The 14,436-nt window shown below is 44.4% G+C and overlaps 1 protein-coding gene across 2 annotated transcripts in view; it reads left to right on the top strand.

Annotated features, from left to right (window-relative positions):
- Nucleotides 1–12,481, top strand: part of PLXNB1 (plexin B1) — a 72,039-nt gene extending 59,558 nt beyond the window's left edge. For both annotated transcript variants that reach the window (XM_036737872.1, XM_036737871.1), the window contains exons 34-38: nucleotides 145–292; nucleotides 8,608–8,672; nucleotides 8,877–8,952; nucleotides 10,386–10,460; nucleotides 11,547–12,481. In XM_036737872.1, the coding sequence (XP_036593767.1) occupies nucleotides 145–292; nucleotides 8,608–8,672; nucleotides 8,877–8,952; nucleotides 10,386–10,460; nucleotides 11,547–11,651 (469 nt within the window). In that variant the 3' untranslated portion in view covers nucleotides 11,652–12,481. The remainder of the gene's footprint in view (nucleotides 1–144; nucleotides 293–8,607; nucleotides 8,673–8,876; nucleotides 8,953–10,385; nucleotides 10,461–11,546) is intronic.
- Nucleotides 12,482–14,436: the final 1,955 nt, after the last annotated feature.

Below are 14,436 nucleotides of genomic sequence, written 5' to 3'. Positions count from 1 at the left end.
ACTCCACACCATCACTTACAGTGAGAAGAAGTTCTGGCTAGAGGCTTTGGGCTTTGGGAGGGAGAGGACATGGAGGCCCTGGGGGGCCCCCAGCTACCCAGAACTTACATTCTCATGCCCTGCCATGGCCTGCCCTGTCCACAGTCTGCCCCTGAGGTTCTGGATCAACATCATCAAGAACCCTCAGTTTGTTTTTGATGTCCAGACATCAGACAACATGGATGCTGTGCTCCTAGTCATCGCCCAAACCTTCATGGATGCCTGCACTCTTGCGGACCACAAGTTGGGTCGGGTGAGCCAAGGGCCGAGGGTGGCCTAAAGTATGGGGATCAGAGCTGTGAGATAGGTAGAAGTCGGGCCGTTGTAGTTTCGGAGTAGAGGGAGAGGGAGAGAATCTTGGGGTGGAGTAGATGTGTGGTAGAAGGAGGTATGGCATTGGAAGACGAGGTGTCATAAAGCATGGGGAAGTAGCATGGATTTGGGGTTGGTAATAAGATATAGGGAGGAGGTAGCATGGCATATAGATAAAGGTCTTAGAATCAGGAAGACTGGGTTCAAATCCTGCCTCTGATATGTATTATCTGTTCGACCCTGGGCAAATCACTTAATCTCCTGTTGTCCCAAGGAACTTTCTTAGGCTGTGTTACCAAAGGGTTCCTCATTTGAATAGCTATAGGGAATTTTCACACTGGGAGTTCTCTATACTGATAAAATCACAGGCTCCAACTGGCACGCCCCCTCCCCCCTTCAAAAAAATGTACTATGGGAAGGAATAAAGTATGTGACATGGGTGGAGATATAGATAGAAGAACTCATTGGGCTGTCCACTGAATGGCAGGTCATAATCCAGACAAACATATTCCCAATACATATTACCATATTTGAAGATAGAGTCTGAAGTAGAAAATCATCTGTGGAAACCTGTTTCCTTCTCACATTTACATCCTGGATAACCACAATATGAGCATACACAATTTTCATCAAGATGTGACAGTACATATGTGATCATTAGTTGCTGATGTTTTCCTGGTTCCGTTTCTTTTGGTGTGATACTACTGTCTGTCATTTTTCTCATTCTTTTGAATTTTTTCCTGCTTTGAGAAAGCTTGAAAATTGATGTCTAAGTGACTAATATTGTGACAAATTCAGCAAGAAGTTTTTCATATGTATTTGTTTAGGACAGCTGCTCTTCCTGAACTCATATTTTTAAGTGATATTTTTTTAAAATTTATTTTTTATTTTTAGTTTTCAACACTCAGTTGCACAAGTTTTTGAGTTCCAAATTTTCTCTCCCTTCTTCTCCTCCCACCTCCCCAAGACGGCATGTAATCTGACATGGGTTCCACATGTACCTTCGCATTGAACTTATTTACATAATAGTCCAGTTGTAAAGAAGAATTATAACCAATAGAATGAATCTTGAGAAAGAAGAAATGAAACCAAAAGAGAAGGGGAAAAAAAGAGAGCAAAAAGTTTGCCTCAATCTACATTTAGGCTCTGTAATTCTTTCTCTGGGTGTGCATAGCTTTTTCCATCATGAGTCTTTTGGAACTGTCTTTGAACCTTGCATTGAAGAGAGGAGCCAAGTTTATCAAAGTTAGTCCTTACAGAGACCGTGTGTTTGTAATTGTATATAATGGTCTCCTGGTTCTGCTCCCCTCACTCAGCAACAGTTCATGTAAGTCTTTCTAGGTTATAACAAAGTCCGTCTGCTCCTCCTTTTTCAGGGATATTTTTTACTTCTTCATTATAGCACATCAGACACTGAGGTGGTGGTTCCATTTATCAATGATGACAATAGATTCCAAAGAATTGTGAACAAATCTGTTCCATTACATGACTATTTATTGCCCTTCTAGTTTCATCTGTAAACGATCACAGGATGATCTGGTTTAGTTAATTCTCATACTAATTTCATATTCCTTTCATTGCTTTCCACTGTTTTGTGTGGCCAATGTTGCTTGTGATCTTCTGTCATCCGTTTCTATGGTGTGTTACAATTGGGCTTGCTTCCTCAACACTAGAATTGTTCTTGGTGTCATCTATCTGCTTTGGCACTGAGATCAAGTATTTGCTTGATTAAGACAATCACTGGGCCTTTTGGCTGCCTCATTATTGTGACTTTTTTTTTACATTCAATAAAGCTTTCTAAGAAATTGGGCTAGTCAGAGTCAGTGTCTTTTACCCATTTCCCATTTTTGGAGAACCAACAGGTCAGGTTTCAACTGTTTTAAGTGCATGCTCTCTTTCTTATCTGTATCCTTTCTTCTAATCTGGAGATGATTTTGACCTTTGTTCTAACTTGTTAATGATCTATCTGACTTTGTTCAGTGAGCTGATTCAGCTCTGATTTCCATTTTGGTAACTGTTGTTTACCTGTGCATTAAGATACAAATTAGACAACATAGGTAAAGTTCTTTGCAAACTTTGAAGTGCCATATAAAAGTTAACTCTTGTCATTATATAGTAAATCAAAAGTTTTGTGATATTGTTCAGGGCTTGTCATGACCAGACCCTTAGACTCATTTCTTAAATAAAGTACTCATGATATGTAGGCTTGAGGCTTCCAAGTAATCCATAAGCTTTTGGCCTTTTTCATTTCTTAATCCCAAAGCATATTTTCCAATATTTCTTCTGTCCTGCCTTGTGTCTGCCTTCACACTGAAGTTACCAAATAGCAGGGCATCTGTTGATTTAATTCAGAGGATCTTGTAAAGTTCTTCCTGGAATTTCTCTCTGCTTGTTTATCCTTCACAACCGATGTTGGTGCGCAGCCTATAATTATCTTCATGGTGGCCTTTTTGCTGATGCTCATCATGAGCATTTCAAGGTGAAATGAGCAAGGATTTCATGAAATGATATTTGGGCACCTGATGAAACTAACTCCGCTAATTCCTTTAGTTGTTTCTTTAAGGAGAAAGCATGAGCCATCCTTTCATTGGCAGCAAGTTCTTTTTCTTAGTTTTGTTTCTAGGGAGAATGTCAATATGAATGTGGTTTGGTTCCTACGACAGTGTATCCAACTCAGTGGTCTTTGGACAAGGATCTCACAGTTCGAGTACTGACAGTGTCTGTGGACAAATACTTTGTAATGTTTGTTGATAGTCTGAAAAAACACCCCTGATTCTTAGTCCCCTCTCTTCTCCCTTCTTACCATTCAGCCATTGTCTCTGGGAATCTGAAATTTCATGGGTCACCATGGCCTAAAAATTCATCGCTTAGTGGCCAATCTGCTGGTGGTGAGTCTTTATGTACTTAACCTAGATTGATCTTTGCAAAGGCAGCAGCCACTGTCTCCTACTGGAAGTGGTCCCAGCTTGGGTAAAGCTTGCTGGAGCATGTCTTCTATGGGCATGCTCTCGATAATATAAGCTCATCTCAATGCCACAATGAATTATGGAGTAGGGCTTTTGCAGAGGACACAGGAACCAAATAAAGGACAATTCTAAGGCAGTGAAATAGAATGTTCGATCATCTGGCATAGAATTCTGTGTGAAAGTGCAGAGGAGAGGAAGACTCGTTGAATGGAAGTGAACTTGGAGTCACTTCTTGGAGGAAGAGATGGTTATGGCTTTTTGGAGATGGGAATAGGTAAGCAAAAGTACTGTCGTGGGAAAGAGTAGATTGTGCAGAGATAAGTAAGGAATCTGAGTTGCTCAAAGTTAGGAGACTGAAACAGAGAGTAATCAAAGATGTCAGTTCCTTCCTTCCTTCCTTCCTTCCTTCCTTCCTTCCTTCCTTCCTTGCTTCCTTCCTCCCTTCCTTCCTTCCTTCCTTCCTCCCTTCCTTCCTTCCTTCCTTCTTTCCTTCCTTCCGTCCCTCTTTCCTTGTTCCCTCCTTTCCTCCCTTCTTCCCTCTCTTTCTCTCTCAGACTCTCTGTTTCTCTCTCTCCTCCCTCTCCCTTTCTACTCCTTCCCACCCCAAATGAAAAACAGAGAAATAAAAAGAAAACTCTTATAATTCATGTTCATAACCCAGAAAAACAAATTTCCAGTTTGGCCATGTCCAAGAATATGTATCTCATTCTTCATTTCGAGACCAACGTCTCTTTGTAAAGAGATTGGTAGCATGCTTGATCTTCATTCCTCTGGAATCATGGTTTTTCATTGCCCTGAGCAATGAAATAGACTTTCAAAGTTGTTTTACTTTATAATGCTATTGTCTTTTTTTATAAATTATTCTCCTAGTTCTGCTCACTTCATTCTGCATCGGTTCGTAGAGATCTTTCTAGTTTCCTTTGAAACAGTCCATTTTACAATTTCTTATGGCAAAAGGATATTCCATCTCATCCATATACTATAATGTGTTCATCCATTCCCCAGTTGATGGCCACGCCATCAGTTTCCAGTTTTATGCCACCACTAAAACAGCTGCTGTAAACATTTTTGTACATATGGGGCCTTTCCCTCTTTCTTTGATTTCTTTTGGGACAAAGGCTTAGTAGTGTTATTGTCAAAGACGTTTTCCAACTGTAAATTTCTGACCATTTCAGCCTTTCATCTTATGAGCTATTCTTAGCATGTATGAGGTCATAGGTTTGGGAACCAGTCTGTGTGTGGTACTTTAAACTCTGACTGTGGCTGAGCTCTCTGAGGGAGGAATTAAGGAGAGAGAAGAGGTAAAGACTGAGAAATAAGCCTTGGGGAATTCCCAGGGTTCAAACTCTGACTGTGGCTGTTCCCTGAGGGATGAATCAATGAGAGAGAAGAGCTAAAGGCCAAGAATAAGCCATGGGGAATTCCCAGGGTTAAAAGAGCTGGAGGAAGATGAGGAGACAGTAAAGGAAATGGAGAAAGAACTCCCAGAAATTCAGGAAGAATGGCAGGAGAGTAAAATATCCTGGAAGCCAAACAGGGAGAGGAAGTATGATGAAAAGGGCCAGACATCCTTCTTGTTGTTGTTGTTTCATAAATACACGTGGGAGGCTATAAAGAGTTACCATGTTCTATTTCTGATCATCATCTATGACTTTTAATATTCACCTTGGTGACCTTTCTAACATCTTGGCCTTGTTTCCTGAGCCCTCAGCTTCCTTGTATTCTGTTATCACGGAGGGGGTCACTCTGTGTTCCTCTCTATTCTTAGAGGTAAAATGACATCGTGTTGCATTAAATAGCATTGTGCTCCTAGTCAGGACATGTGTGATCTTGATGCTGACAATTGCTAGCTGTGTCACCTTCACCATGGGCAACTGAGCCTCAGTTTCCTCATCTATAAAATGGAGATGATAATGAATTCCCTTCCCACCTCACTAGGTGGTTCTGAGGAAAGCAATCTATGAAACTTCAAGCTCTAGATAAATGTGAATTACCATTATTTGGAATTCTCTCTGACCGTAATCTCCTGTCCTTCTACCTCTCCCAAGCTACAATTCTTCCCCAATCTGCTCTTCATCCTTATCTTGCCCTGTAGGTACCTTGGATCATCTCTGTTCTGCTATTCCATTGTTCCTATTCTAATCAATCATTTCAATTATGTACTATTCACTCTTGGATCTCATGCCCCTTTGTCCTTTCACTGTTCTTGTCATGCTGAAAACTGGAGCTTTAGAATAAATTTAATATTGCCTTTGAGGCAGGTAGGTGGAAAATTGGATAGAGCTTTGTTCCTGGAGTCAGGAAGAACTGAATTCAAATGTGACCTTAGACATGTACGAACTGTGTGGTCTTGGGCGAGTCACTTGTCCTCTGTTTGCCTCAGTTTCCTTAACTGTAAAATGGAAATGGTAACAGCATCTATGTTCTAGGGTTGTTGTAAGGATCAAATATGGTAATATTTGCAAAGCTCCTGGCACAGTTGTTGTTCAGTTGTTTTCAGTAGTCGTCTGACTCTTTGCGACCCCATTTGGGGTTTTCTTGGCAAAGATACTAGAATGGTTTTGCCATTTCTTTCTCTAGCTCATTTTACAGATAAGGAAACTGAGGCAAATAGGGTTAAGTGACAGATAAGGAAACTGAGGCAAATAGGGTTAAGTGACTTGTCACCCAGCTAGTAAGTGTCTGAGGCCAGATTTGAACTCAGGAAGATGAGTCTTCCTGACTCCAGGCCTGGCACTCTATCCGCTGTGCTACCTAGCTGCTGTGACACATAGTAGGTATTATATAAATGCTAGCTATTATTACTATCATCACCTGTGATAGACTCCCAAATTAATATTTTTGTCTTTTCCCTTTACTGGGAATGCTAGTCTCACATTTCCAGCTTGCCTAATAACTTCCTTCTCTCGATGCCTTACTGGGATTTCAGAATCTTCATGCCTTAAATTGTATTCCTCTTCCTCCTAGACCTGGCTCTTCTCCTAGCTCTTCTGTTTTTGATGATGGCACCACAGTTCTGTCAGTTGTCCCCACTCAAAACCTGAGGGTCATCTTTGACTTTTCCTTCATCTATCCCGTTGAATCAGTTTCCAAGTGGGCTTGTTGGCTCTCCTTCCCTTATATATCTCATTCATCTCCTTCTTCCCTTTCCCATTGTCACCATCCTCATTTAGGCCTTTTTACATATTGAATAGATTATTATATTAGTCTCCTAACTCATCTCTGCCACCAGGCTCTTCTTTCTCTAATCTCTTCTTTATATTATTACCTGAGTTCCTTCCTCTTTATGTACTTTATACTCAAGTTAAATCAAGTTAAAACTGTTATTTGATCTTTTTAAAAAAAGTCTTCATTTTTATCTTTTGTTATTTTCCACCAACCTAGTTCCCCATGGTGTTCCTCCTCTTCTTCCTCCTCCTTGAGTCATCTCATATAACAAATAGTACTTTTTTTTTTTAAAGAAAAAAAAAAGCAAAAATCAACCCAACTGACTAACACATCAAAAGAAGTCTGAAAATATATACAGTGTGTAATGCTTGTGGATCTCCCACCTCTGCAAACAGGAGAAGACATTCTTCTTATATTTCCTATTTTAAGGCATGCTTGTTCTTTATAATTTCGCAATATTTATTTTGGATTGTTTATGGTCTTTCCATTTATGTTGTCTTAGTCATTGTGTATATTATTGGTTTGTTTTTTTGGCTCTGCTTCCTTCATTCTGTAGTAGTTCATGCAGACCTTTCCATGCTTCTCTGTATTCATCACATGTGTCATTCTTTACGTAATATTATTCTCTTACATTCTTGTGCCACAGTTTGTTTAGCCATTCCCCAATCTATGGGCATATACTTTTTCCCCCTAATTCTTTGTTATCCCCCAAAGTGCTGCTATAAGTATTTTGGTGTATATGGGGACTTTTTTTTAAATCAATGATCTCCTTGGCTGTTATGTGATCTCGTTCTACCTTCTTCTATCTCCACTCCATATACCATGCCTAGAATGGACTTTCCTTCCACTCCCTGCCCTTGAAATCCTTCTTTGGCTTCAAGGCTCAGCTCAGATGTCATCTCCATAAGGAATAGCCTTGCTTTCCTCCACCTCAATAAATGTTTTTGAATTAAATAAACTAAAATCTTAAGAGTTTGAGGAGGAAGGGTAAAATGACTCCTTAGCCCAGAAGAATATTAGAAAGGAACAGAGAGGACTGTGACTGGAAGCTTGCCCCATTCATGGAATGGCAGCCTCAGAACCGGGTTGGGGAGTTGGAGTGGGAGTCTGATGGAGGAGCCTCTTGGGGAGAAACCAAATAAAATAAAATAGTAACTGATGTTCTTATGGTGCTTTGAGGTTTGCAAAGCATATTCTCTCTTCACACTAGCCCTGTGACGATGTTACAGGTGTTAATTGTTGGGTCCATTTTGCAAGTAGAAAAGCTGAGATTCACATGAAGTGGCCTCTCCATGGTCACACTCTTCAGTGTGGGAGGAAGAATTCCAGCCCAGGTCTCTGCCAACTCCAAGTCAGAGCTTTTCTCCTCTTACTAGGCTGCCTTTCCTGGTCACAGGCACTCAGGAATGTTGGTTGAATGAATTTATGAATGAATGAAGGGACAAACATGTCAGGAACTGAAGGAAAGTTACTTTGAAACTTTGAAAGAGATAAGGGTGAATTATTAAGCAAGGGCTGATTGCTAGAGCCTGAAGGGGGTGGATAGATTATGAGGTGAATGTCCCAGTTTGTACAGGGAGAGAGGCAGAAGCAGACCATGTGCACTGGTTGTTGGGTTTAGTTTGTATAGCCTGTGCATTGGCTCCTGCTGCAATGGTATGTTTTATTCAATGATGTAGGTGTTAGGAAATGATCAAACACAGGGCAAAGTTGGTACCATGTTTGACTGGGATTGCTTTAATCACGTTCGCCTGTCTGGCTGTGCTCACCTCTTTCTCCCAACTGAAATTATCAAAGGGAGGACAACATCAGAGGGCAGACTCTTGGTTACCAAACTCCTATTCCAAGGTCACAGGTCGGGGCTCTGAACTAGCCATCTTCCTGAAATGTCCAAATGCAGTGGGGATGAATTGGAGGCTGAGAAGAGACTGTTGGATGTGTCTAGAAGGAGGTCATTGGTAGCTTAAGGTAGAACAATTTGAGTGAAAAATGGTCAGGACAAAAGTCAAAGTGCAGAAGGGCAAGGAGAGAATGGGTGCTGGACATGACCCCTTCCTTTGGAGTTAGATAGTGAAGAGAAGGAGAATAACTCATTTTTATTTTCCTTCATCCTAATGTCCAGGACTCACCCATCAACAAGTTGCTGTATGCCCGAGACATCCCACGCTACAAGCAGATGGTAGAGAGGTACCAATATGAGCATTGGGGCTTAGAGGAGCTGGAGTGAATCTACCAGTTGGGAGGGTGGGGATGGGGAAGAAAGCTGGGGATGACGTAGAGAAACATTCTAGAGGGCGGAATCTGGACATGTAAGGGTGGAGAATGGAACAGAGAGGGACCCCAGGGGTGGCCAGCTCACTAAATCTCCTCTGTGGCTGTGTCTCTGGGCAGGTATTATGCAGACATTAGGCAAACCATCTCGGCCAGCGATCAGGAGATGAATTCAGCCCTAGCAGAGCTGTCCAGGGTAAGGAAAATGTTGTTTGACTCTTGGGGGGTGGGCTTTGTTTATCCCTGCGCTGGTGGTAGGACTTGTAGCGTTTTGCTGGCATGGACCTCCAGGCGCATCTCCAAGGAACACTTCCTTCTTTTTTATGGACTCTGGAAATTGGCTCACCTGCTCCATTCTACTACTTGCTGTTTCTGTTTGGGGTTTCTTTCCTTCAGGGTCCAGTGAAAAACAGAATATGGCCTCCTGGTGTCTCCCATTTCCTCCTGTTCCTGAAGCAAACATGCAGCCCTTTTCTGAGTTGGCAGAAATTTTTGCTTCTCGTCAGTATGGGTCTAAAAATCACACATGTGAAGAAAGCTATGAAACAAGAAATCTCTAAAGTTTTCCCTTCTACTCATGGTAGAAGAGCATTCTGGCTTGAGCTCTGCTGGGCTGTCCACTGAATTTGAGAGGCAAAAGGCACCACAGAGCTAAACTCTCTTTCTCTTTCCTTACCTTGGGTGTATGTATATAGCCCTTGGCCATTTATAGACTGTTCACATCCATCATCTTTAAGGCAGATTGATTATTTCCCCCCTTTTTCAAATGAGGAAACTGAGGCTCACTGAGATTGTGGCTTGCCCAAGTTCACCAATTAGTAAGGGACATGTTTTGGATTCATGAATTCATTGCTTTTTTTTTTTTTTTTGCAATGCTTCTCATTGGGTGTTCCAACCCAGCTCATTCACAGGTAGAAAAAAACGAGGCCTAGAAAGGCTGTGACTTACCCGAAGTCGCTTAGCCAGTGACAGAACAGGGACTAGAACCCGATTCCTCTGACTCCCAGTCCAGCGCTTTCTTCCATTCAGTCCAGTCCCTCTGTATCTGTTTCATTCGATGGGCCAGTGGTCCACAGCTCCCCTTCATGTGCACCCCGCCTTCTCCCGGGGCAGCCAGTACCTGAGTTCAGACCCGGCCTCAGATGCCTATTAGCTGTGCGACCCTGGGCAAGTCTTTGTTTAAACTCTCCCTCAGTTTTCTCAACTGTTAAACAGGGATAATGATAGCATCTACCTCCCAAGGTTGTTGTAAGGATCCGATGAGATAATATTTGTAAAAAGTGCTTAGCACACAGTAGGCACCATATAAATGCTTATTCCCTTCCCCTTGTGGTCAAACATAGCTGTGCTGTACTTATGGTGGATCTTTGGAAACATCAAGGGGTGAAATTAAAGTCATTTGTACTTGAGAAAAAACTTGAACTTGGCTACTCCATCTAGCTTTCTTCGCAAAGAGGGGGTTCTCCTAGGAGTTTCTGGCCACTTGAGGCTCACCATGGCCCTAGCTTACCTGCTATGGTCACTGGCCAACAGGAGGCAAGCCTGTGCGATGAGTCTCTTCCCCCCTAGAAGGGCTCCCCATTCTTGCTTTGTCCTTGTATAACCTGAGGTTCTGATTTTTCCTCTTAGAATTACTCTGGGGACCTCAGTGCCCTGGTGGCGCTTCATGAACTCTACAAGTATATCAACAAATACTATGACCAGGTGAGTAAGTCATCCTCAGGAAGGCAGGGGTTCTGTCTGTGGGACCCCGAATAAAGCACTGAGGGTAGGGCTGGGAGGGGACAGGGAGCTGGGGTCCTTGGTGCCCTGGACCTTGTGTGACTTGGGTGGGATCTCTGGTACAGTATGTGGTGGGGATAGGGGCAGCCCGTCCTATGTCTTCTGCACAGAAGCACCCACTGATTAGTGTTCTCTTCTCCCATTACCCTAGTGCCTCTCCCAGCAGAGGGGGGAATGGGACTGTTGTTTCCCAGAGACATGGCAAGCATGGTGGGGGTTGGGCTGGTCTTCTGATCCCACCCCTATCTTGTTACTATCTGGAAACGTCCATCTTGGAAGGCTTGCTCCCTCATTCCCAGATCCTGCTCTGTAATCCTCTGCCTCCCCCACTTCCCACCCATGGGACTGGGATAGAATTTCCCCTGGGGGAATTGGACACCTTAGGTAGGCCCGTCATCTTGTGGGCTGGGAAGTCCTTCGTTGGGAATTTTTTTCCTACAGGCCCTCACCCCTGTGTCATTCCTCTGCAGAGAAGCCTAGTTTTTTTGTGAATGTTTCCTAAACCTTAGATGCCTTCTCCCACTACAGAGATTTGGGAGTGTCTCCTTGCCTGCCTAGATGTCTCTGTCTGAGTCCCAAACACCACCTGACAATGAAACGAGCTTCACCCCCACCCTATCTGTGGGGCATTTGTTCATGGCACTCCCTCCTCCTTGACACTTGTCTATGGGCGGGATTGGGGAGAGTGTGCCCAGGCAGGAGGTGGTGGGGAAGCTATGGCATTAGAGTGGGTTTTCCCACAACGACCTGGTGGGAGAAAAATAGAAATGATAGTGATAGATCTTTCTGGGGTCTGTGTTCCTACCCGAGGGCTCTGGGTGATGTCTCCTCGGCCTACAGGTTCTGGTGATAGAGACCTCCGGTGTAGGCCTCCTCTCCATCCCCCCTCCCCCCCCCACCTTGAGTGATGCCTTCTTTGAAGCCTGAAGGCTTTTAGTGATGGGCCTCTGCTGTTCTTCCCTGTGGCTGCCTGTCAGGGCCCTGCATGATTTAGTCTCTGCCTTTCAGATCATCACTGCCCTGGAGGAAGATGGCATTGCCCAGAAGATGCAGCTGGGTTACCGGCTCCAACAGATTGCTGCTGCTGTAGAGAACAAAGTCACTGACTTGTGACTTCCTCTCACCGAGCTGGTCCTGACAGCCCCTCTCCCTTGACCCCTGTGGCCTGGATACATGCCTTGCTATGGCCTCAAAAGCCTGGGAAGTGGACTCTCCCACCTCCCTCCACCAGGGTGGCCTCATACAGGATGAGGGCCCCGGTGCTGGAAGACAGACTCTTTTGTGACTGATTTCCCAAGCAGAATTTAGTGGGAGTAACAGGGTCCGGGCCTCCTGGAGCTCTGGCTACAGGCCCCTCAAGCACTATGGCAGTGGCCTCAAGCCACATGTGGAGATCCTTCTCCATGAGCTCACTAGCCCTATAGGATTTGCCTTCTCTGTGCGGGACTGAGCTGGCCCTCTTAGCGGTTCCTGCTTGGACTGTGGACACAGAGTCAGGGTTCAGTTTTTCCTTGGGGGATAGACAGGGAGAACAAAGGATGCAGCTCACATAGGGGTTCCTATTGCATCCTGTCATTCTGCTCTTCTGGGCTAAAGTCAAGGGAGCAGGGACATGGTCCCATTCCCCTTCTCTGACTTTCCCCATCAGCCCTGCTGCATTGTGGGTCTCCATCCTTTGTGACTCTGAATCCCCTTCCAGGATCCCCACAGACTGATCCCTAGTCAGGTCTGGCTGCTTGAGACAGCAGTCCTGGGGGTGGAGAATGGGGGGAGGTGCCCCTCCTGCCCACCCTCATAACCCCTTCTTCAGTGCTAAAAGCCTGCCTCTATTGGGAAGAAAAATTGGTATAAAGTCTTGATGAGGTTCTGACCTTGTGACCTAGTGATGTAACTGTAGTGCTGGACCTGACTGACACCTGGTGATCATTAAAAGATAACACTGACCTCGTGGAGTTGGGATTTGCTCTTCAGGCCTTGTCCCTGCTGGAGGGCAGCAGACCTCTGGAGGCCCTCCTATCCTCAGTGGGCAGTGCAGGGAGACAGATGTTCACATCCATCCCTAGGAGGTGCCGTGCATGCCTCCCTGCCCTGCATAGGTATCTTGAGTGACCCGTGGGACCCTGAAGGGTAGCTTGTCCCCAATCCCTGTTGCTGTTTCTTGCTCCTCCAGGAGAAGGGAGATCAGTGGGGGTTAGCATATTGGTATGAAGTAGGAGAGGGTCAGAAATCTAGAGGTTAGTGGATTGCTGCAGACAGAGGGAAGGGATATGCACTGCAGGGATTAGCAAAGGGCAAGTATTGGGAGCTAAGTCCAAATGTGGTTTGGTCCAGCAGGTTCAAAGGTTTTCTCCCCCCCTTTTTAAAATATGCGATAGGCACTTATGAATCATAAAATCCAATTAAAACTAGTGATTGAAATTTCAAAATGTGTAAAACAGGAATAAAAAGGATATAAAATGTAATTCACCTGTAGTCATTGAGTCAGGAAGCGAAGGGGGAGACCAATGAGGCAGCTGAGATCAAGATTTCAGACAACTCTGGCTGGCCTCAGCCTAATCCTTCTAGAGTTTAAACCTAGCTGTGAGTGAGCTCCTGAAGCTCACTCAAGTTCCTACCGGAAGAATTAGTGGATTGGTGGAGGGAGTTTAGTAATCTGGAGGTGAGTGAATTCGTGGGGGAGGCAGGAAGGGAGAGGGTCTACTCTGGAAGTCCCCAGATTGGTGAAGGTGGGCCGGTAATCCCAGAGTTAGAGGAATGCAACATACCTGACAAGTGACCACTCATGCGGCTTTTACTCGACTACCCCTGGAGGAGGGGGACGGGTGTAGTAGATAGAGCTCTGGGTCTGGAGTCAGAGAGACCCGAGTTCAGTACAGCCTCACACACTTACTAGTTGTGGTGACCCCGGGCAAGTCTCTTAACCTCTGCTTGTCTCAGTGTCTTCATCTCTAAAATGCGGACAGTAACAGCACCTACCTCCCACATCTCAAATGAGATCACTGTAAAACACTTAGCATGATGCCTTGCATACAGTAGATGCTTAGTAACTGCTGGCTATGATTATTTTCTGAGGCAGCCCATTCTACTGTGTTAGTAAGTTTTTCCTCACATCAGGCCTAAATCTACCTCTCTGTGACTTTTACCTGTTGGTCCTAGTTTTGCCCCGGTGGGGCCAAGGAGAAGCAGGGGGTACAGTGGAAAGAAGGCTGGATCTGGGATTTGAATCCCAACTCTACTGTTCACTCCTGTTACATGACCTTGTGCAGATCACTTAACCTCATAGGCCTCAGTCTCCTCATTTGTAAAATAAACATGTTAGGCAAGATGACCCCTAAGGTCCCTGCTAGCTCTGAAACTAGAGTCCTCAATCTGATGTTTTCCATAGAGTGATCATGTCATAGAATTATAGATTCAGAGCTGGAAAGGACCTGAAAAGCTACTGCTCATCCTCCCTGATCCCTTCACTTTTCAGGTGTTCTTTCTCGTCCTTCCTCTTCCTCTGTCCAAATTTGGTGAAATAGCCCTAGTTAAAAAAAAATCCCATTACTATGGAGTGACCTCAAGGGCCTTCACTCATCCTGGTGACCCTTCCATTTGCCCTCCTGGCTCATCAGCGTCTTCCCTAAAATGTGGCATTTAGAATTGAACACAATATTTTAGCTGTGGTCTGATTAGGGCAGAGTGTAGTGGGACTATCCCCTTGGAGGTGGTGTGGTACTACCAGTGGAAAGAACACTGAATCTGGAAACAGAAGGCCTGAGTTCAAATCCTGCTTCTGTTGTTTACTACTCATGTGACTTTGGGCTAGTCGCTTCATTACCCTGGGGCTCAGTTTCCTTATTTGCAAAATGAAGGGGTCAGACTAGCTGGTCTTAACGGGCCTTCCCATCATTTTATC

Source organism: Trichosurus vulpecula, chromosome 9, assembly GCF_011100635.1.
Source record: "Trichosurus vulpecula isolate mTriVul1 chromosome 9, mTriVul1.pri, whole genome shotgun sequence".
NCBI lineage: Eukaryota > Metazoa > Chordata > Mammalia > Diprotodontia > Phalangeridae > Trichosurus > Trichosurus vulpecula.
This window is presented reverse-complemented; position numbering and strand designations above follow the sequence as displayed.